Source organism: Salvelinus alpinus, chromosome 13, assembly GCF_045679555.1.
Source record: "Salvelinus alpinus chromosome 13, SLU_Salpinus.1, whole genome shotgun sequence".
NCBI classification, from domain to species: Eukaryota; Metazoa; Chordata; class Actinopteri; order Salmoniformes; family Salmonidae; genus Salvelinus; species Salvelinus alpinus.
Genome location: NC_092098.1, coordinates 22,567,770 through 22,589,942, shown reverse-complemented (window position 1 = coordinate 22,589,942; position 22,173 = coordinate 22,567,770). Strand labels below are relative to the sequence as shown.

Below are 22,173 nucleotides of genomic sequence, written 5' to 3'. Positions count from 1 at the left end.
AGTGGACATTCTGAACCTTGTTTGAAGTCAGTAGGTCACATGACCAAGGAGCTATTGAAGTCTGAAAGTTTGAAAAATTCATGTAAAAACGTGTGAGATTAAAATGGACAAACTAAAGATTGTGCAATGTGTAGGCCCACTGACTGTACATTCTGAACCTTGTTTGAAGTCAGTAGGTCATATGACCAAAGAGCTATTGAAATTCAAAATGTAAATACAGAATTTAAAAAAGTGCCAGATGTATATTGATGAAAAAAAGGTGTGCGCAATATATGTCTATGCCATCGGGTTAGCTACAACCAGTTTTTAAAGTTTTAGGAGTAATGGTTAAAGAACTATTGAAATTTGAAAAATGTGATTTGTCACTATGTTGATGGTCTCTAACTGCTGTTGGTGGACGTAAGGAAAACTACAGGCGAACATCCGACCTGAAACTAATTTTACCTTGGTGAGAAACCGAACTTGCCATTTCCAAAAAGTTTAGCGAGGAGCTACCATCCTGTAGGTTTTCACTCCAACCCTAATCTAGCGCATCTGATTCGATAATTAGCTGGTTGATTAACTGAATCAGGTTAGTTACAACTGTGGTTGGAGCGAAAAGCTACAGGAAGGTTGGTACCTCTCCAGGAACAGGGCTGGAGAGCCCTGACCTAGGACATCAACAGCCAGCCTGGGTTTAATATAAACTGTACAGCACAAGTCTCAAAGAAGTCTAAGAAACGGGACATTATTGTGGCTACGGCAGAAACGTTTTTGGGATTTAAGGATTTTAAATCTGAAGATTTGCAAGGGGTACTGGCCCCGGAAGACCCGCCCTCCCAGGTTCCCCTTGAGTCTGTGTAGGGATTAGATCTGTTTTAGTTTTTAAAGGAAAACTTGTTTGGTAGTTATTACTTTTTGGTAGTTATTTTTTTATATTTTATTTTGAGGGGGTTTTTGTTCCATTTTGGGGAATCATGTTTCTTTCCCCCACTGTAGGAGGCGGAACTTAACAGCCGAAATGTTACAGGTACTACTGAATGATGAAGTTCCCTCCTCCCAGGTTCCTGAGCCTGTGTAGAGATCTGAATAATACAGTTTTTGTTGGAAATTCAGGGTAGTAGCGTGAATTTGGTTAGTGTTTTTTTGTTTTTGGTAATTAGTATGATGTGTTCATCCAAAACGTTTTGTTTTGGTGATATTGTTTACAACCCCGTACCGTAGGTGGCGGTAATACACCGTGTGAGTGGTCTGCCAATAAAGAGAAAAATTATAATAAGAAGAAGAAGAAGGAAAATAACGTTGGCGCACATCGAAATTTTCAAAGCATGACGCATTTTGGCCTCCTTACCGCAGATTGCCTGGTTGTGCGACGAGATTAGTTACGGAAACTAGCATTGCTAGTTAGCTATCCCCGTTTAGAGACTTCTACCTTATTTTCACCCATATTGTGACCGGATAGACCATAGTCTTATTTACGGTGAGTTTTAACATTGTCCTGCCGTCCCTTTTTCAACCATGTCAGCTAACGTGTTAGCACAACATCACAATTAGCATCACAACTAGTCGTGTTAGCAGTGTTGTGGTTCTGACTCACCAGCGACATTTGCGGATGTTTACAATGAACGTTAGCAGGCTAAACTGGTCATATCTGGTTTTATCTTGTGCGACTGGTACGGTGTTAGTGTGATCTATAATTTCATTTCATGCAATGTTTGACCATTGGAGTTGTGTTTAATTTAGCTACAGTAGTTAGCTAACTGACTAACGTCGACTGTTAAGGTTACTAATAATATCAGTATGTGTTGCTAGTAGTGCGCTAACTAGGTAGATTAGATAGCTAACGTTACCTAACGATGTCTGCCAGGCAGGCCACAGCGTGATAACATATTCTTCTGTCGCCTAACTGGCTTTCAGTCAGTCGTTAGTTAGCAAACCAGCCGACTGGTAGACGCTATGTTAGATATATCTAACGTTAGTTACCTAAATTGTTATAAAGCTTTCGAAATTGACTTTTGATCTTGCCTCTGGAAAATATAGAAGCGTGACTGGCAGGTGGTATGAATTGAACATGTGTGTACGGTGGTTAGTTAACTACTCTGGAAACCTCACACCAGAACGAATTAACTAAGTTACACCGCTTCTCTCAGTTCCAAATAGCAACTAGCTAAAGTTGATATTTTGTTGTTGTTGGCAAACGTGTCATAAATGCCATAGAAGACAGGTTAAACACCCGATGCTGAGCCCAATCAGCTGTCTCGTAGCCTGAAGCCTCTTTCGGAATGTGAACGTCATTAACACCCTGAAGTAAACAAGTTACTGCGTTCCCGCCAGAGTTATCAACTGCTTGCATGGCTACGAGAATACCTAAAAGATATGGACTGTGACCCATATTTTTTTCCCAACGCCCAAAAATCATACATAGAAAGCTAACTATATCGATCTAGGTATTGGTAACTTAGAACATGTGTGATTACTGTAATTGCTCTCTAACTATCAAATCTGTTTGTCAATTCTGTGTGTCTGGGGATGTCAACTTAAGTTGTTCTATCTGTCATGCTGAGCAGACATATGCAGTCCTACTAGCTGGGGAAGATGTTCAACAAGTCGTTTGGTGCTCCCTTTGGGGGAGGGGCTGGAGGATTTGGGACTTCATCCACATTTGGGCAACAAAGTAAGTAACAACAGTGGGTGCATGGTGTACAGTTAGCTTTAATGTATGCCCTGGCAACTTGAGTACCCTTATGGTTTCACGCTTGTCTCATCAATGTCTTCGCCTTGGGATTCACTCTCAAATCAAACTTGTTGTGGATTATAAGAGGGGTGGTGTTGACCCTGTGTTTGCAGACACTAGCTTTGGGGCGGCAACAGGTGGCTTCGGAGCCTCAGCGTTTGGGGCGACCAACAACACTGGAGGACTCTTTGGGGCAACGCAGAATAAACCAGGTTTGCCACATCTCCCTGAGCCTGACTTTTAACACGTTAATCCCTCAGTACCCACCTAGACCTGGCGAATATCGTTTCTGCTTAACATCCTGTAGTACAGGGGCCATAGCTGCTTTCCTTTAGACTTTGTTTCATTACAATCTCAGCTTAGGCCCAATAGCAGTGTGGTTTCTGCCACTACATTCTGGGTTTAGGAGCAGGCCATTGTTCTCCATTGCAGTGGTTTAGGGGTTAACATGGGTGACATCTGAGTGTTTAGGGTGACCATGTTCTTCATTTGAATGAAAAGCCACAGAAGAAAGGTGTCTGTGGTATAAGGTATTTTATAAATTGGGTGGTTGGAGCCCTGAATGCTGATTGGTTGAAAGCTGTGGTATACATTTACATTTACATTTAAGTCATTTAGCAGACGCTCTTATCCAGAGCGACTTACAAATTGGTGCATTCACCTTATGATATCCAGTGGAACAACCACTTTACAATAGTGCATCTAACTCTTTTAAGGGGGGGGGGGGGTTAGAAGGATTACTTTATCCTATCCTAGGTATTCCTTAAAGAGGTGGGGTTTCAGGTGTCTCCGGAAGGTGGTGATTGACTCCGCTGACCTGGCGTCGTGAGGGAGTTTGTTCCACCATTGGGGTGCCAGAGCAGCGAACAGTTTTGACTGGGCTGAGCGGGAACTGTACTTCCTCAGAGGTAGGGAGGCGAGCAGGCCAGAGGTGGATGAACGCAGTGCCCTTGTTTGGGTGTAGGGCCTGATCAGAGCCTGAAGGTACGGAGGTGCCGTTCCCCTCACAGCTCCGTAGGCAAGCACCATGGTCTTGTAACGGATGCGAGCTTCAACTGGAAGCCAGTGGAGAGAGCGGAGGAGCGGGGTGACGTGAGAGAACTTGGGAAAGTTGAACACCAGACGGGCTGCGGCGTTCTGGATGAGTTGTAGGGGTTTAATGGCACAGGCAGGGAGCCCAGCCAACAGCGAGTTGCAGTAATCCAGACGGGAGATGACAAGTGCCTGGATTAGGACCTGCGCCGCTTCCTGCGTGAGGCAGGGTCGTACTCTGCGAATGTTGTAGAGCATGAACCTACAGGAACGGGTCACCGCCTTGATGTTAGTTGAGAATGACAGGGTGTTGTCCAGGATCACGCCAAGGTTCTTAGCACTCTGGGAGGAGGACACAATGGAGTTGTCAACCGTGATGGCGAGATCATGGAACGGGCAGTCCTTCCCCGGGAGGAAGAGCAGCTCCGTCTTGCCGAGGTTCAGCTTGAGGTGGTGATCCGTCATCCACACTGATATGTCTGCCAGACATGCAGAGATGCGATTCACCACCTGGTTATCAGAGGGGGGAAAGGAGAAGATTAATTGTGTGTCGTCTGCATAGCAATGATAGGAGAGACCATGTGAGGATATGACAGAGCCAAGTGACTTGGTGTATAGCGAGAATAGGAGAGGGCCTAGAACAGAGCCCTGGGGGACACCAGTGGTGAGAGCACGTGGTGCGGAGACAGATTCTCGCCACGCCACCTGGTAGGAGCGACCTGTCAGGTAGGACGCAATCCAAGCGTGGGCCGCGCCGGAGATGCCCAGCTCGGAGAGGGTGGAGAGGAGGATCTGATGGTTCACAGTATCAAAGGCAGCCGATAGGTCTAGAAGGATGAGAGCAGAGGAGAGAGAGTTAGCTTTAGCAGTGCGGAGCGCCTCCGTGACACAGAGAAGAGCAGTCTCAGTTGAATGACTAGTCTTGAAACCTGACTGATTTGGATCAAGAAGGTCATTCTGAGAGAGATAGCAGGAGAGCTGGCCAAGGACGGCACGTTCAAGAGTTTTGGAGAGAAAAGAAAGAAGGGATACTGGTCTGTAGTTGTTGACATCGGAGGGATCGAGTGTAGGTTTTTTCAGAAGGGGTGCAACTCTCGCTCTCTTGAAGACGGAAGGGACGTAGCCAGCGGTCAAGGATGAGTTGATGAGCGAGGTGAGGTAAGGGAGAAGGTCTCCGGAAATGGTCTGGAGAAGAGAGGAGGGGATAGGGTCAAGCGGGCAGGTTGTTGGGCGGCCGGCCGTCACAAGACGCGAGATTTCATCTGGAGAGAGAGGGGAGAAAGAGGTCAAAGCACAGGGTAGGGCAGTGTGAGCAGAACCAGCGGTGTCGTTTGACTTAGCAAACGAGGATCGGATGTCGTCGACCTTCTTTTCAAAATGGTTGACGAAGTCATCAGCAGAGAGGGAGGAGAGGGGGGGAGGAAGATTCAGGAGGGAGGAGAAGGTGGCAAAGAGCTTCCTAGGGTTAGAGGCAGATGCTTGGAATTTAGAGTGGTAGAAATGGGCTTTAGCAGCAGAGACAGAAGAGGAGAATGTAGAGAGGAGGGAGTGAAAGGATGCCAGGTCCGCAGGGAGGCGAGTTTTCCTCCATTTCCGCTCGGCTGCCCGGAGCCCTGTTCTTTGGTATACCACGGGTATGACAAAACATTTTTAATTGCGTTTATAATAGCAATAAGGCACCTTAGGGGGTTTGTGGTATATGGCCAATAAACCACTGCCAAGGGCGTTGTGCCTAAGAACAGCCCTGAGACGTCGTAATTTGACCGTATACCGCACCCCCTCGTGCCTTATTGCTTAATTGTATAACTTGCATAACCACAGCAAAGTTACAGATTCCGTTGTTACATTTCCCACTGGTGTATTAACAAAAGATTCAGGAGGTTTTATATGTTTTGATGTGATGGCACTGATAAAGTACGATGTTGGGCATGTTTAAAACTAGCTTTTGTACTGTGACGTCTACCTGAACCGTGAACCTGCATGATCACACTGCCACTCGCAGTAGACCGAGAGCTGACTATGTGCTCTATACATTTTTCCATTATTCAATATACGATGGTGAGTGTTATCTGTGCCCGCCGTGATGCTGCTACTGACATGTGGTGGTTGATTGTATATGTGTGTGCGTGTGTGTGTGTCTGTCTAACCCCACCCTGTAATGCTCTACTCTCTCAAAAGTGGTGACAGCCAATCCTCAGCAAATCCACACTGGTGCAGGTAGAGGAGGTAAGCATTGGTTGCCGCGCGCGCACACACAACCCGCTCTTAAACAGGCGGCTGTGCACACATGAAAAGGCTGGACACTCACAGTCGGTGTTATACTCTTGAAAGGGGGCGTCCGTGCATACAAAGTATATGCAATATGTAGTGTTTGGAGCAAAGCCACAGTCTGTATTCTTCTCTTAAAGGGAGTGTGATCATGTAGACAGGTGGCACTGTGTATGGCCCTATTGTCATACAGTTGAAGTCGGAAGTTTACATACACCTTAGCCAAATACATTTAAACTCTGTTTTTCACAAGTCCTGACATTTAATCCTAGTAAAAATTCCCTGTCTTAGGTCAGTTAAGATCATCACTTTATTTTAAGAATGTGAAATGTCAGAATAATAGTTGAGAGTGATTTATTTCAGCTTTTATTTCTTTCATCACATTCCCAGTGGGTCAGAAGTTTACATACACTCAATTAGTATTTGGTAGCATTGCCTTTAAATTGTTTAACTTGGGTCAAATGTTTCGGGTAGCCTTCCACAAGCTTCCCACAATAAGTTGGGTGAATTTTGGCCCATTCCTCCTGACAGAGCTGGTGTAACTGAGTCAGGTTTCTAGGCCTCCTTGCTCACACACGCTTTTTCAGTTCTGCCCACACATCTTCTATAGGATTGAGGTCAGGGCTTTGTGATGGCATCTCCAATACCTTGACTTTGTTGTCATTAAGCCATTTTGCCACAACTTCGGAAGTATGCTTGGGGTTATTGTCCATTTGGAAGACCCATTTGAGACCAAGCTTTAACTTCCTGACTGATGTCTTGAGATGTTGCTTCAATATATCCACATAATTTCCCTGCCTTATGGTGCCATCTATTTTGTGAATTGCACCAGTCCCTCCTGCAGCAAAGCACACCCACAACATGATGCTGCCACCCCCGTGCTTCACGGTTGGGATGGTGTTCTTTGGCTTGCAAGCCTCCCTCTTTTTCCTCCAAACCAAACGATTGTCATTATGGCCAAACAGTTCTATTTTTGTTTCATCAGACCAGAGGACATTTCTCCAAAAAGTAAGATCTTTGTCCCCATGTGCAATTGCAAACCGTAGTCTGGCTTTTTTATGGCGGTTTTGGAGCAGTGGCTTCTTCCTTGCTGAGCGGCCTTTCAGGTTATGTCGATATAGGACTCGTTTTACTGTGGATACAGATACTTTTCTACCTGTATCCTCCAGAATCACTTTTCGCACCAAAGTACGTTAATCTCTAAGAGACAGAATGCGTCTCCTTCCTAAGCGATATGACGGCTGCGTGGTCCCATGGTGTTTATACTTGCGTACTATTGTTTGTACAGATGAAAGTTGTACCTTTAGGCGTTTGGAAATTACTCCCAAGGATGAACCAGACTTGTGGAGGTCTACATGCTTTTTTTTTTGAGGTCTTGGCTGATTTCTTTTGATTTTCCCATGATGTCAAGCAAACTAGGCACTGAGTTTGAAGGTAGGCCTTGAAATGCATCCACAGGTACACCTTCAATTGACTGAAAGGATGTCAATTAGCCTATCAGAAGTTTCTAAAGCCATGACATCCTTTTCTGGAATTTTCCGAGCTGTTTAAAGGCACAGTCAACTTAGTGTATGTAAACTTCTGACCCACTGGAATTTTGATACAGTGAAATAATCTGTCTGTAAACAATTGTTGAAAAAATTGCTTGTCATGCACACAGTAGATGTCCTAACCGTCTTGCCAAAACTATAGTTTGTTAACAAGAAATTTGTGGAGTGGTTGAAAAACTAGTTTTAATGACTCCAACCTAAGTGTATGTAAACTTCCGACTTCAACTGTATGTGAGAGTGAGTGGACTGTTTGTGCTGAGTGAGAGGAAGAAAATGGAGCTGTGGAGAGAGGGATGAAGGGCTGCATGTTTTGTGACGACATCTCCTTGTGATGAAATGAAATGGTCGGAGCTCCTGTAAAGTAGTTGCGCCGAACCCAAAGGTCTGTACTGGTTTTGATCACCAATGCACAACTACAGTTCTAGAGGATCCTTGGTGAACATGAAACCAAACCATTGGCCCAGGTTCCTACAAGAATTTGAGTTGTGCACTCCTACAATAAGCCAAAGGGACCTGTGTGTGAGCTAGTTTGGTTTGTATGTCCCTCCCCAGGTGGCCTTTTTGGTTCCAGTACCTTCAGCCAGCCCGTGACGTCATCCACCAGTAGCGGCTTTGGCTTTGGCGTGTCCAGCGGCACCTCCACCAGCCTGTTCGGCAGCACCAACACGGGCGGCGGCGGAGGACTCTTCTCCCAGCAGAGCAATGCCTTCGGCGCTGCCAAACCAGCCTCATTTGGCAGTCAGTCTCTTTTTTTTTATTGTCTGGTCTTTTAAACCGGTTTACCAAATAATTAGAATCAGTAGTACCAATAGGCATTCCCATTCAAGTAAATGATGTGGCCGGTGGGACAATGGTCATATTAGGTGTTCTATATGTGTTGTGAGTTCTGTGCCTTTCTCATAGTTCCATGCGTGCAACAATGGCAAATAGAACTTGTTTTGGATTTTGATTATTTTGTGCTGACACTCCGATGGCCATTCCAGAGCCTTCTATTTAGCCGACCAAATAGTAGTAAATAGAGAGCTCTGGTCTATTCTAGTAATTGTGATTATCTGCTGGTGTATAATGAGATCATGATGTGTAATACCTTTGTTTATTTTCTTTTAATATATGAATGTATTTTTATAGCTAGGCTCCTCATGATGTATTGCTTGTTTGTGTTATGCTTTTTAAGTGCTTTGAGATCGTAATGATGTGTATTTAATTTTTTTAGCGTTCGGTACGAGCACGGCCAGCAGTGGGGGGCTGTTTGGTGCGACCAACTCCAACCCTTTCGGAGGGGCGTCTACCTCCCTGTTCGGAGCATCAGGGTTTACCCAGCAGGCTGCCCAGCCAGGCACCACTGTCAAGTTCAACGTGAGTTTGGCCTGAGTTTGGTGGGTGGGGGGGGCACTGACAAGGTGCGCAGGCGCAGAATGTGTCCCCCATTCAGTGATGCTTGCTTTATCCAAATTCACATGTGACAGCTGTGGGCAGCCAGCCGCATCCCCTAACCAGCCATTAGCCTACTCTGCTGCTTCTCTCTGTCCGTTCTGTCTGCATCTCCATCAGTTTTAAAATGTTATTTCGCCGTGATGCTGGGGTGTGCAGACAGTGATGGGGTTTGTGTTAATAGAGGAAACACAGTCAACCTTGTGCCTTTACGTAACTGAAATCCTCAAGTTTATAGCCCAAACCCCATTCTACCGCGACTGGGCGCACGTGTTATATAATTTTATAAACCATGTTACGGGCCAGTTTAAACTACTCGTGGGCTGCAAGTTTTTGGTTTGATAACAAACGGCCTTGTTTAGTCATGGCTAGCTAGCTAACACCCTTGACTATGCACACGTTTGGATGGCACAGGAAAAAAAGGGATGGATAGCCTTCTCAAAGAGATGCTTTAAAGGTAGGATGCATATGCCTAATCAATGTAATTTTAAGTTAAATCTGAATCATATTTTCCTCTGGTGTTCTTAAAATTCTGGTTTCTGCTTAACTTATGGGAGGTGTGAGAGGGAGTAAGCTTGTGTGGGAGGGAGCTTGTGTAGGCTGTAAAGTTGTCTGAAGAGTTGGCTAAATATGGTTCCCCTTACTGCCACAATGACAATGCAGATCATTTATGCATTTACACTGAGTATAGGAAACATTAAGAACACCTGCTCTTTCCATGAGACTGACCAGTTGAAAGCTATGATCCCTTATTGATGTCTCTTGTTAATTCCATTTCAATCAGTGTAGATGAAGGGAGGAGATTGGTTGAGGAAGGATTTTTAAGCTTGAGTCATGGATTGTGTATGTGTGCCAGTCAGAGGGTGAATTGTCAAGACAAAAGATTTAACTGCCTTTGAACGGTTTGCCTGGCATCTACTACTACTACTACTATGGTAGTAGGTGCCAGGCGCACCGGTTTCTGCCAAAAACTGCAATGCTGCTGGGTTTTTCCACGCTCAACCTTTCCCCGTGTGTATCAAGAATGGTCCACCACCCAAAGGACATCCAGCCAACTTGACAGAACTGTGGGAAGCATTGGAGTTAACATGGGCCGGAATCCCTGTGGAATGCTTTCAACACCTTGTAGAGTCTGTCCCAATGAATTGAGGGCAAAAGAGGGTGCAACTCAATATTAGGAAGGTGTTTCTAATGTTTTGTACTCTGTGTATATTCATTATAACATTCCTCCTGCACACAGGTAGGCCTTTGGATATATGCAAATCGGGTATTTTCTGCAGTAGCCTTTTCTATTATGCAGTGAAAGGTGCAGTGTTTCCGCCTCTCAAAAATATGATGGTGTAAAGTTTTCAGTGTTTTTATATATAGTTCTTAAAATAAAGATAATCTTTGAGAACTTTGGGGGCTATTTTCTGCATTACCAAATGAGGAGAAACAAACTTCACACACCAATCAGAGTTATACTTAAACTACATCTTTAAACATAAGATAGCACTTGACTTTCAATGATGCGCCATTTCTAATGAACCATTGAAAGTGACAAAACAAAAGTACAGAGATCTTTTATAGCCAAGATACACTCCTCTCAACCTACATGACGAATCACAGATATTAGGAACACTTCACAAAGGGACTTTATAATTGAAAATGGAGTATCCCTTAGCCAGATAACATTCGCTATAAATTATCGTTCAGTTTGGTCCCTAAGTCGATGTTCTAATCCCGTTCCTGGTAATTCATAGCACAAAAACACCATCTCATCCAATGGCATAAATCAATTGTCAACTCTAGATACTCCAATCTCAAGTAAACCCCCTCTTGACCCCACTCCTGGACATGCTCACTGAGGGGAGTGAGCCTCTAGGTCATACACTATCCCAGGATAAGTGCAACATCAGAGAGGACATATGATGGTTCCAGACACTGCCATACACCTCCCCCAATACCAAAGGAGGGAGTGACTTGCGCACAGACATTGTGGGGCAAGTATTGGTTCACCCTTAATCACGCCATCCCTTCACATGGTTTAACAGATACATTTACATATGAAAACAATGTTCCATCCTGTCCTCTTCCCTTTCTGATATTCTGCATAGCACCAGAGACATGTAAAAGACAAGCCTGACCTCTCCCCTCTCTGGGCCCCAAGTGACTAAGCCCCAGCTGAGGGAAGAAATGCATCTGCCAACACTAGATTATATTAGAAATGCATTCTAACAAAAAGTATATCACATAAGAATATTATGCAGATATGACATCTTAATTACTTATGTTACCCAACTAATTCTGATTCATCCACCACAATTTACAATCACCAAAATGAAAACGGACAGTCGGGGTGAATCAAAAATTCACCCAGGTGAGTCACTCACCTAGCATAAGAACACTGCATAAGCCATGGCAACATGTGTAGCATTGCAGGAAGTTAGCTTTAAAACAGGAACAGTCTGCGGCCAAGAGGGCCTCTAAAATTTGCGGCCGGAGACTGCTCCATTGACCACAGCCACTACCACTCGGTATCGTGATACTTGGCCTGGTATCACATCGTTAGTAAAATGTTGGTATTATGACAATCTCATTCTGAAAATAGGCTAAATGTTTTGCAGTTTACAGATTTTTCCAGTGTTTCTGTGCAAAAATAATTATTCTCTCCTTTTTGGGCCCTCACTAGTTTGCATCCCTGTGACCTAGGCTAGCCAACTACACCTGGGCCAAACTACTGTACTAGTACTCTTTGCCATGTGTCGTGTACGAAATGTTATTTCATCTGGAATGTACTGTACTTAATGCTGTATGTCTATGCAACTCTTTACTGTAATCCTAATTCCGAGGTCAGTTTTCTCTGCTATGTGTACAAGTAATCAGTTCAACCTGCTCTAATACAGTAGAGTTTGTACCCCATTGAATCTCCTCTGCTGTCGTCCAGCCTCCAACAGGAAGTGACACCATGGTGAAAGGGGGTGTGACGGCAAGCATCAACACCAAGCACCAGTGCATCACGGCCATGAAGGAGTATGAGAACAAATCACTGGAGGTGAGTCATTGTTAGGCATTTACTTTCACCTGTCCTCTATCTTTCAGATCAGGGAAAATGGAAGGGAAAGAGATGAGAGGGATCCACTTCAGAGTATTGAGATACATCCAGGCCTCTCACCCCCTCTCTCCTTTGTGGTGTGTTGCCTCTGTGTAGGAGCTGAGGTTTGAGGACTACCAGGCAGGGAGGAAGGGACCCACTAACCCTATGGCTGCACCAACAGGGGGTATCTTTGGGGCTGCAGCCGCAGCCACCCCCAGTACAGGGGCTACAGGGCTGTTTGGCTCCTCAGCCACTAACACAGGCTTCTCCTTTGGCCAGGCCAAAACCACCTTCGGAACTAGTAAGTCACACCGAGCCCTATAGAAAATATAAATACCATAAATTCTATCGGAATGTTGTAACTCCCTCTCACCTCCTTCCCTCTGTCCTCAGGTGCGGGTGGGTTTGGTGCAGCCACAGGCAGTCTGTTTGGGCAGCAGCAGCCCCAGCAGGCCCAGCAGGCAGTCAGCCTGTTCAAGCCCTTCGGCCAGGCCACAACCACCCCCAACACAGGCTTCTCCTTCGGCAACACCAGCACCATGGGCCAGCCCCAACAAACCAGCACCATGGTGAGAGCCTACACACACATGTTAACACATGCCTAACATAGTACCATTCCAGTAGAGTAACTCTTTCTCCATCCCAGGTGGGTCTGTTTGGGGCCACGGCAGCATCCCAGGCAGGGGGGTTGTTTGGAAATACCGCTCAGACCGCACCAGCTACGGGCTTTGGGACAGGCACCGGACTCTTTGGACAAACCAACACCGCTTTCGGCAACGTCGGCACACAGGTATTAATTGACTCAACTGATAATGCCTTTACAAAGTTGTTCGGTACAGTATGATGGATGTATATTAATATGGTGTCTGTCTGTGCTCCTATCCCTAGCAGGGCTTGTTTGGTAATAAAACGGCAGGGTTTGGTGTCACCACTACCAGCGCCCCGTCGTTTGGCACGGGCACCGGCCTCTTCGGCAACAAACCTGCCCTCACTCTCGGAACAGCTACCAACACATCCAACTTTGGTGAGTTGATAATCTGCCCTTATTTGTATGCACCTGTGTGACGAAGGCTAGTACATGCTAATAAACCGTCTGTAGGGCAGGGTGGTATACCGTGTTTTACGATGTACAGGTATGATGCATTGATAGGTTTGGGTTTTTAAATTCTATAACGGTATTTAAATGTTTGGTTTGTTAAATGTGATCTGCAACTCTGGCAAGTGTAATGTCCACTTCTATAGTTTACTCCGTTTGCTACTTGTCGTCTTTCTCCTTCCTGCTACTGCATGCCGTTTCCCACACCATGTTCTATGGACAGATGAGTCAAAAGTATCACTTTTTTGACGACATGAGTCCCATTATGCCTGGTGGAACCAAACACTGCATTCCACAGTAAAATAGAAACCGCAACACATTTTGAAGTTTTGGAATGGCCTAGTCAAAGTCCAGACCTAAACCCCACTGTGACGTTGTTAGGACTTTAAACGAGCAGTTCATGCTTGAAAACCCACAAATGTTGCTGAGTTAAAGCAGTTGCGCATGGAAGGGTTGGCCAAAATTCCTCCACAGCGATCTGAGAGACTGAATAACAACTACAGGAAAGCATTTGATTGGAGTCATTGCAGTTAAAGGTGGCACAACAACCAGTTGAGTGTCAGGTGGCAATTACTTTTTCACACAGGGGTGTTGGGTGTTTCATAACTTTGATTATGAAATAAGTTGAATGTTATTTGTTCAGTCAAGTTTATTTAAAAAAAATCTGATATTAGGTTTTGGTTGAAGATCAGATAACATTCAGTATTCAAAATATGCATAAGTAGAGAATTAGAAAGGGGGCAAATACCTTTTCACAGCACTGTAGATACAGAAAGATGTTGGTGACAAAGATTCTGCTTTCTACAAGTGTTCTATAATTTCACTTCCTTTATAGGGATGGTGATTTGAAATGTTTTAAAACTTGTTAGGGCTAGGGTCCTTTTTTCTCAATTTCCGCCTGACTGACATGCCCAAAGTAAACTGTCTGTTGCTCAGGCCCTGAAGCCAGGATATGCATATAATTGGTACCATTGGAAAGAAAATACTTAGATGTTTGTATAAATGTTAAAATAATGTAGGAGACTATAACACAATAGAAATGGTAGGAGAAAATCCAAAGAAAACCAACCTAATTTTTTTTTCTTTTGAGAGCCCATGCTCTTACATTGGAAATATGGGCATGGGCATAATGAATTCTAGCCCACAGGATGCAATTCCTATGGCGTCCACAGGGTGTCAGCAGTCTATGTTCAAGGTTTCAGGCTTGTAACTTCCAAAACAAGTAAGAAATAGTTTTAGTAGAAGGACACGCTCTTGTAAATTCGTGTTTGGGCACATGATGAAGACAAGACCCACCTGCTAATATCGGTTTCCTATTGAACGTACTTCTTTCCGGAAGAAATATTATAGTTTGATTACATTTTAGGGTATCTGAGGAGTCAATAGAAATGTATTTGGACTTGTTTTAACAAAGTTTAGCGGTAGATTTTCAGATTCCTTTATCTGCATGTTGAACGAGTGGATTACTCAAATCGATGGCGCCAACTAAATTGACTTTTTGGGATATATATATAAAGAAGGATTTTATCTAACAAAACGACGCTACATGTTATAGCTGGGACCCTTTTGGATGACAAATCAGAGGAAGATTTTCAAAAAGTAAGTGAATATTTAATCGCTATTTGTGAATTTATGAAACCTGTGCCGGTGGAAAAATATTGATGTGGGGCGTCGTCCTCAAACAATCGCATGGCATGCTTTCATTGTAATGGCTACTGTAAATCGGACAGTGGAGTTGGATTAACAAGAATTTAAGCTTTCAACCGATATAAGACACTTGTATGTACCTAAATGTTTAATATCCATAATTTTTATGATTATTTATTTGATTTGCGCGCCCTCCAGTTTCACTGGAAGTTGTCCCGCTAGCAGGACGTCTAGCCCTAAGAAGTTTTTAAGAATGAAAAGTGAATTGCTTTGCCACATTTTTTGCAATATTACTTTAGTTCCTTGTTACAAACAATGCATATTTTGGAATATTTTTAATCTGTACATGCTTCCTTCTTTTCCCTCTGTGAAATCCCTGCTGGTTTCCTTCTTCTCCGGCAACCGAGTTAGGAAGAACGCATAGATCTTTGTTGTGACTGGGTGAAATAATGAATTGTAATTAATAACTTCACCATGCTCAAAGGGATATTCAATCTCTGCCTTTTTTATTTGTATCCATCTACCAATAGGTATCCTTTGCGAGGCATTGGAAAACCTCCCTGAACTTTGGTTGAATCTGTGTTTGACATTCACTAATCGACTGAGGGACCTTACAATTATCTATATGTGTGGGGTACAAAGATGAGGTAGTCCTAAAGAAAACTTATTTAGGCTTGCCATAACAAAGGGGTGAGTACTTATTGACTCAAGACATTTCAGCTTTTCATTAAAAAAAATAATAATAATTTGAATGAAAAAAATGAAACACAATTCCACTTTGACGTTATGGGCTTTTGTGTGTAGGCCAGTGCCAAACAAAATCTAAATGTAATCAATTTTAAATTCTGGCAGTAACAAAATGTGTGTGTACTTTCTGAAGGCACTATCTATATGCCAACAATGCCTAATTTATCATAACCATTACAGATAACAAATCCTAATGGCTAAATTTCCCCATTTCTTTTAATATAGTGTAAAAAAAAACAAGTGCATTTTAAAATGTATTTAACCATAATATCAACTGGTTATATCGTGGAACACAATCTTCAAAAAGGCAGTAACTGCTTGTGGAAGCCTATGGCATTAGGGTTGGGTGATGTAACCTTTGACCTGTTGTGATCTTCCCATAACTTTTATACCCCCAAAAAGTATTTAAAAGTAATAATATATATTTAATAACCCCGCTACGATAGTTTAGTTATAGCGCAAAATCAAATTCAACTGAAGCAATCATGACAACCATGAGGTAATGGCAAATCTTTTATTTTTATATTCCTTTCGGTGGAGGAGCAGGACAGGTTTGTGTACGTGTCTGTTTCTATCTGTGTGGCAGGCACATGATGGAGCAGTGACTATCTGAGGAACGGGCTGTCTTTATTTTTTTAATTTTTTTAACTAGGCAAGTCAGTTAAGAACAAATTCTTATTTACAAACCCGGACAACACTGGGTCAATTGTGCACTGCACTAAGGGATTCCCAATCACGGCCAGATGTGATGCAGCCTGGATTCGAACCAGGTACTGCAGTGTCTTAGACCACTGCGCCACTCGGGAGTCTTACCGTAGTGAGCTCGATTATAGGCCTACATCATGGGCTGGGTAGATGAAGTCTTAAGTAAAAAAATTTTTTTAAATTATAAAAAAAAAAAAAAAGACAGTCTTAAGACTTTTTTACATTAAAAATGTTGACATTTAGCAGACGCTCTTATTCAGAGCGACTTACAGTAGTGTGTGCATACATTCTTCAGCATTGAATAATTGCTTTATTTGCCTCATAAATAAATGTATTGTTTATGCCATATCTCTAAGCTGTGATTGAGAATAGCTTATACTTTCATTGTTATTTTTGAAGTTCACAACTTTAGGACAACACCTTTCGTAGGCCAGACTATTTGAGAAATAAGCTACTGTTCATAACTTTAACTAGCCTTAAAGCTTTTATGATAGGCCTAGTAGGAGGGTAGGTTATTGGCCATTTGGTTTTCAACCTCTAATGGAGTTTTTTAATTTTATGGTTCACATAAATAATTTCTTTCTTAGTAAGGTTGTCATTATTTTTCTGTCGGCTATTGATATTGTTTGTTCTCATTATTAGTCCCCTTGCTACCTTACGTTTTTAGGCTATTCAAGTAATTTGTTGACGGAACTAGAGGTCGACCGATTATGATTTTTCAACGCCGATGCCAATTATTGGAGGACAAAAAAAGCAGATACCGTTTAATCGGCCGATAAAAAAATAAAAAAAAAATAATAATAATAATAATAATAATTAAAAAAAAATATATATATATATATTTTTTTTTTGTTGTAATAATGACAATTACAACAATACTGAATGAACACTTATTTTAACTTAATATAATACATCAATAAAATCAATTTAGCCTCAAATAAATAATGAAACATGTTCAATTTGGTTTAAATAATGCAAAAACAAAGTGTTGGAGAAGAAAGTAAAAGTGCAATATGTGCCATGTAAGAAAGCTAAAGTTTAAGTTCCTTGCTCAGAACATGAGAACATATGAAAGCTGGTGGTTCCTTTTAACATGAGTCTTCAATATTCACAGGTAAGAAGTTTTAGGTTGTAGTTATTATAGGAATTATATAGACTATTTCTTCTATACGATTTGTATTTCATATACCTTTGACTATTGGATGTTCTTATAGGCACTTTAGTATTGCCAGTGTAACAGTATAGCTTCCGTCCCTCTCCTCGCTCCTACCTGGGCTCGAACCAGGAACACATCGAAAACAGCCACCCTCGAAGCAGCGTTACCCATGCAGAGCAAGGGAAACAACTACTCCAAGTCTCAGAGCGAGTGACGTTTGAAACGCTATTAGCGCGCACCCCGCTAACTAACTAGCCATTTCACATTGGTTACACCAGCCTAATCTCGGGAGTTGATAGGCTTGAAGTCATAAACAGCGCAATGCTTGAAGCACAGCGACGAGCTGCTGGCAAAACACACGAAAGTGCTGTTTGAATGAATGCTTACGAGCCTGCTGGTGCCTACCATCACTGTCAGACTGCTCTATCAAATCATAGACTTAATTATAACATAATAACACACAGAAATACGAGCCATAGGTCATTAATATGGTCGAATCCGGAAACTATCATCTCGAAGACAAAACGTTTATTCTTTCAGTGAAATACGGAACCATTCCGTATTTTATCTAACGGGTGGCATCCATAAGTCTAAATATTCCTGTCACATTGCACAACCTTCAATGTTATGTCATAATTACGTAAAATTCTGGCAAATTAGTTCGCAACGAGCCAGGCGGCCCAAACTGTTGCATATACCCTGACTGCCTGCAATGAACGCAAGAGAAGTGACAATTTCACCTGGTTAATATTGCCTGCTAACCTGGATTTCTTTTAGCTAAATATGCAGGTTAAAAAATATATACTTCTGTATTGATTTTAAGGCATTGATGTTTATGGTTAGGTACAGTCGTGCAACGATTGTGCTTTTTTCGCAATGCGCTTTTGTTAAATCATCCCCCGTTTGGCGAAGTTGGCTGTCTTTGTTAGGAAGAAATTGTCTTCACACAGTTTGCAACGAGCCAGGCGGCCCAAACTGCTGCATATACCCTTACTCTGTTGCAAGAGAAGTGACACCATTTCCCTAGTTAAAATAAATGAATGTGAGCAGGCAATATTAACTAAATATGCAGGTTTAAAAATGTATACTTGTGTATTGATTTTAAGAAAGGCATTGATGTTTATGGTTAGGTACACGTTGGCGCAACGACAGTCCTGTTTCGCGACTGCATCGATTATATGTAACGCAGGACACGCTATATAAACTAGTAATATCATCAACCATGTGTAGTTAACTAGTGAATATGATTGATTGTTTTTTATAAGATAAGTTTAATGCTAGCTAGCAACTTACCATGGCTTCTTACTGCATTCGCACAACTCCTCGTGGAGTGCAATGTAAGGCAGGTGGTTAGAGCGTTGGACTAGTTAACCGTAAGGTTGCAAGATTGAATCCCCGAGCTGACAAGGTAAAAATATGTTGTTATGCCCCTGAACAAGGCAGTTAACCCACCGTTCCTAGGCTGTCATTGAAAATAAAAATGTGTTCTTAACTGACTTGCCTAGTTAAATAAAGGTGTAAAAAAAAAAAACGTATGAAAACTTGAAATCGGCCATTCCGATTAATCGGTCGACCTCTAGATGGAACTCTGTTATATTCCTTGTTTAATCGGGAGAAAGGGGGATACCTAGTCAGTTGTACAACTGGATGTGTCTAGGCCATGCATCCAACATAGTGAAAGAGATACAATATTTTCTGACTGGATATTTTACACTGCTTTGGTGGAATTATTATCTAGTCTCTGGCCTGCATTCCGCTCTTGTGAACTTCACTTTTTTATTTTACATATTTTCAGCGTGGAACCTATGTTTAGGGGTTATAGCCTAGGCTAACTAATTCTAAATGGCACTAGAAGTTCGCAAAGTAGCCTAAGCGGAGAAAAGATGGGATGCAATTATTCCAAAATTAGCTCGTTGGAACACACATACAGTATTTCCCTACTTCAATCAACTATTCCATTTTGAATTTGTAATAAAACTAGCATCATTTGGCAAAGAATGTAGCTTGTGTATCTTGTCAGTTATGTTTTTATAGGCATTTATTTCTGTAGCACTAACGGAAGCTTGTGGGGAGCGATTGGAATGCAATTGAGTAAGCCTTAGAGGGGAAAGGAAATTTGAGGAGAAGGACTGTTACTTAGCTTTTCATTTTTTTTTACCCTGTAAATGCATGTGTACAAATGGAAATTAACGTCTTTGAGACATAAAAAAAAAAAATCACTTGCCCATTTGGGCACAAAGCACATTCCACCAAGTAATTTTACAGTACATTTACATTTAAGTCATTTAGCAGACGCTCTTATCCAGAGCGACTTACAAATTGGAAAGTTCATACATATTCATCCTGGTCCCCCCGTGGGGAATGAACCCACAACCCTGGCGTTGCGGGTTCATTCCCCACGGGGGGACCAGGATGAGTATATATATTTTTTTCTATGGTTAAAGATAGTACTCGAACAGCCATCAACAGCCATTCCCATCCCTATTAGTTTCTATCTTGTCTGCAAACTATTGCTTGTTTGTCTTTTCTTAGCAAGTTCTGGCCAAAATAAATTGTTACCCACTAATTGCTAGTTAGCTGGCTAGCTAACTTGCAAAATGTCAGAGCAAATGTAGCTAGCTAATACAGCCTGGTACTGGTGTAGGCATAGATGAGCATTGTTTTTGCAATGGTATCTTTTAAATCTGAGAGAAATAGGCAAAGCATGAATGTTAGCTAGCTAGCTATCTCGCTACATGTGGTAAGAATGTGTAATATAACATCTAATTAGGCTCCCCTGGAAACACTGACCAACACTTTGGTTCCTACCCTGTCAATAATTCCTCCCTGGCTTATTCATTCGTTGTCATGTCAAACAACAATGTGTTCAAGTTGCTGCCCACTATATTCCAACTAGAAATCAATCATTCTATTTTCCAACAGTTTTTTCCCCTAGATGTTTTGCACAGCACGCTGCTCTGCGTGGCACGGCGTGGAAATAACAAAAATGCAGAAATTCATGAACATGTTTGAAGTTGGATTGAACTTTATAAAACAGCCGGACTGGAGAGAGCCATTGAAATCACCTTCTAATTACTACTCATAAAGAATATTTAGAACTTTCATTGTTAAAAAATATGAGTCCGTTATACGGTAAAAACATGAAAAATATTGTGATATGATATTTTGGCCATATCGCCCAGCCCTACTTATAGATGATATTATTGGCTATGTCAGTGACCATGTTGTTCTTCTCTCTGTGTTGTGTGAAGGTTTTGGACCCACTGCTGCTGGCGGAAGCCTTTTTGGGAACAAGACTGCAGCAGGAGGACTAGGGACCGGGCTGGGAGCCAGCTTTGGAGCAGGTATGAATGGAACAGATGACACTTCCAGAGCACCATAGGCCTGGCATACATTTGGTAGTGAAATATAATGTTAACTTCTCATGTATCGTATGGAAGATAATAAATAAACCACAAATGCATCAAATATCCATCATGTAAAAAATAGCAAAAACAAAGACCTGCCTTTTTGGATGTGTTTTATCTGAGTCTTCATTATGTCAGTCATTAGTCTGTGTGTTTCTCTGAGCGTGTGTGTTCTGTCTTTGTCAACAGTAGGCACTGGCCAGATGTCTCTGTTTGGGAATAACAAGACGCTGGGTTCAATGGGAGGTTTTGGAGTGCAGGGATTCAGCACAGGAAACAGCACTCTGGGCTTCGGAGCGCCACAACAGCCCGTTGGTAAATACCACTTCCGTCTATCACCACCTATCTATCCAGTCTGAAGCTGAATGTGAAAGCACATCCCTCGCCCTTTCCTCTAGTACAGTGGTATTCAAACTTTTTCAGCCGGGACCCTATTCCCCCCCCAATAATTTATTGCCACCCCACCACACCCCAAATCTAATGACACAACCTTAAAATCAGTTAATTTAGATTTTTACATCAACAAATAAGCTTAAATTCAGTGCATTTTTTTATCTCTTATCAAAATGAAAAGAAACCAATGAATATATTTACTTAATACAATTGTATATTTTCAAATGTTTTTTTCTCAAACGTTTGTATATTGTCGCATACAATAATCTGTACTCTTAATCTCCTCACTGCAGTTTCCCCGCCAGCCCGACTTTGAAAACCACTGCTCTAGTACCAATTGTATTACTCTTTTAGTGTACTGAAGAAACTGTCTGGATAACATTACACGATGTGGTGTGAACTTCCTAATTCTTATGTCTGTTTCACTTGTCTCTACTCAGCGGTGACGGACCCTAACGCGGTGGCGGCCCAGCAGGCAGTGCTGCAGCAGCAGATCAATGCTCTGGCCTACTCCCCCTTCGGAGACTCCCCCCTCTTCAGAAACCCCCTCTCTGATCCCAAGAAGAAGGAGGAGCGTCTGAAGCCCACCAATCCAGTGGCCCAGAAGGCGTTGACCACGCCAACTCACTACAAACTGACACCGCGACCTGCGACACGTGTGCGGCCCAAAGCTCTGACATCATCGGGCTCTTCCAAGTCCCAGCTGTTTGATGGGTTGGATGACGACGAGCCTTCTCTCACCAACGGAGCCTTCATGCCCAGGTAGGTGTCTCTGTGGAAATTTGCTTCTAACTAGTTCACATGTTTCTGTTTCCACTGATTTACTGAATTCAGCTGTTTTCTGTTATGTTTTTCTAAGCGGATACTAGAACTTGGTTTTCAATAGCTTTTCACCTCTTGTATGTAACGAGCTGCATCTATATGCTTCTGTCTGTCTGCTGACTGATGTTGG

General features: G+C 42.5%; 1 protein-coding gene across 8 annotated transcripts in view; it reads left to right on the top strand.

The window, feature by feature from the left end:
• Positions 1–1,280: 1,280 nt before the first annotated feature.
• Positions 1,281–22,173, top strand: part of LOC139537399 (nuclear pore complex protein Nup98-Nup96-like) — a 32,889-nt gene continuing 11,996 nt past the window's right edge. For 2 of the 8 annotated variants that reach the window (XM_071338643.1, XM_071338641.1), the window contains exons 1-13: positions 1,281–1,459; positions 2,547–2,653; positions 2,827–2,925; positions 8,116–8,301; positions 8,777–8,919; positions 11,921–12,028; positions 12,185–12,371; positions 12,464–12,639; positions 12,717–12,860; positions 12,962–13,094; positions 20,673–20,765; positions 21,018–21,143; positions 21,662–21,983. In XM_071338643.1, the coding sequence (XP_071194744.1) occupies positions 2,575–2,653; positions 2,827–2,925; positions 8,116–8,301; positions 8,777–8,919; positions 11,921–12,028; positions 12,185–12,371; positions 12,464–12,639; positions 12,717–12,860; positions 12,962–13,094; positions 20,673–20,765; positions 21,018–21,143; positions 21,662–21,983 (1,796 nt within the window). In that variant the 5' untranslated portion in view covers positions 1,281–1,459; positions 2,547–2,574. Of the gene's footprint in view, positions 1,460–1,633; positions 1,653–2,546; positions 2,654–2,826; positions 2,926–5,923; positions 5,972–8,115; positions 8,302–8,776; positions 8,920–11,920; positions 12,029–12,184; positions 12,372–12,463; positions 12,640–12,716; positions 12,861–12,958; positions 13,095–20,672; positions 20,766–21,017; positions 21,144–21,661; positions 21,984–22,173 lie in introns of those variants that run through there. The other 6 variants (XM_071338638.1, XM_071338639.1, XM_071338636.1 and 3 more) reach the window with 6 other exon arrangements.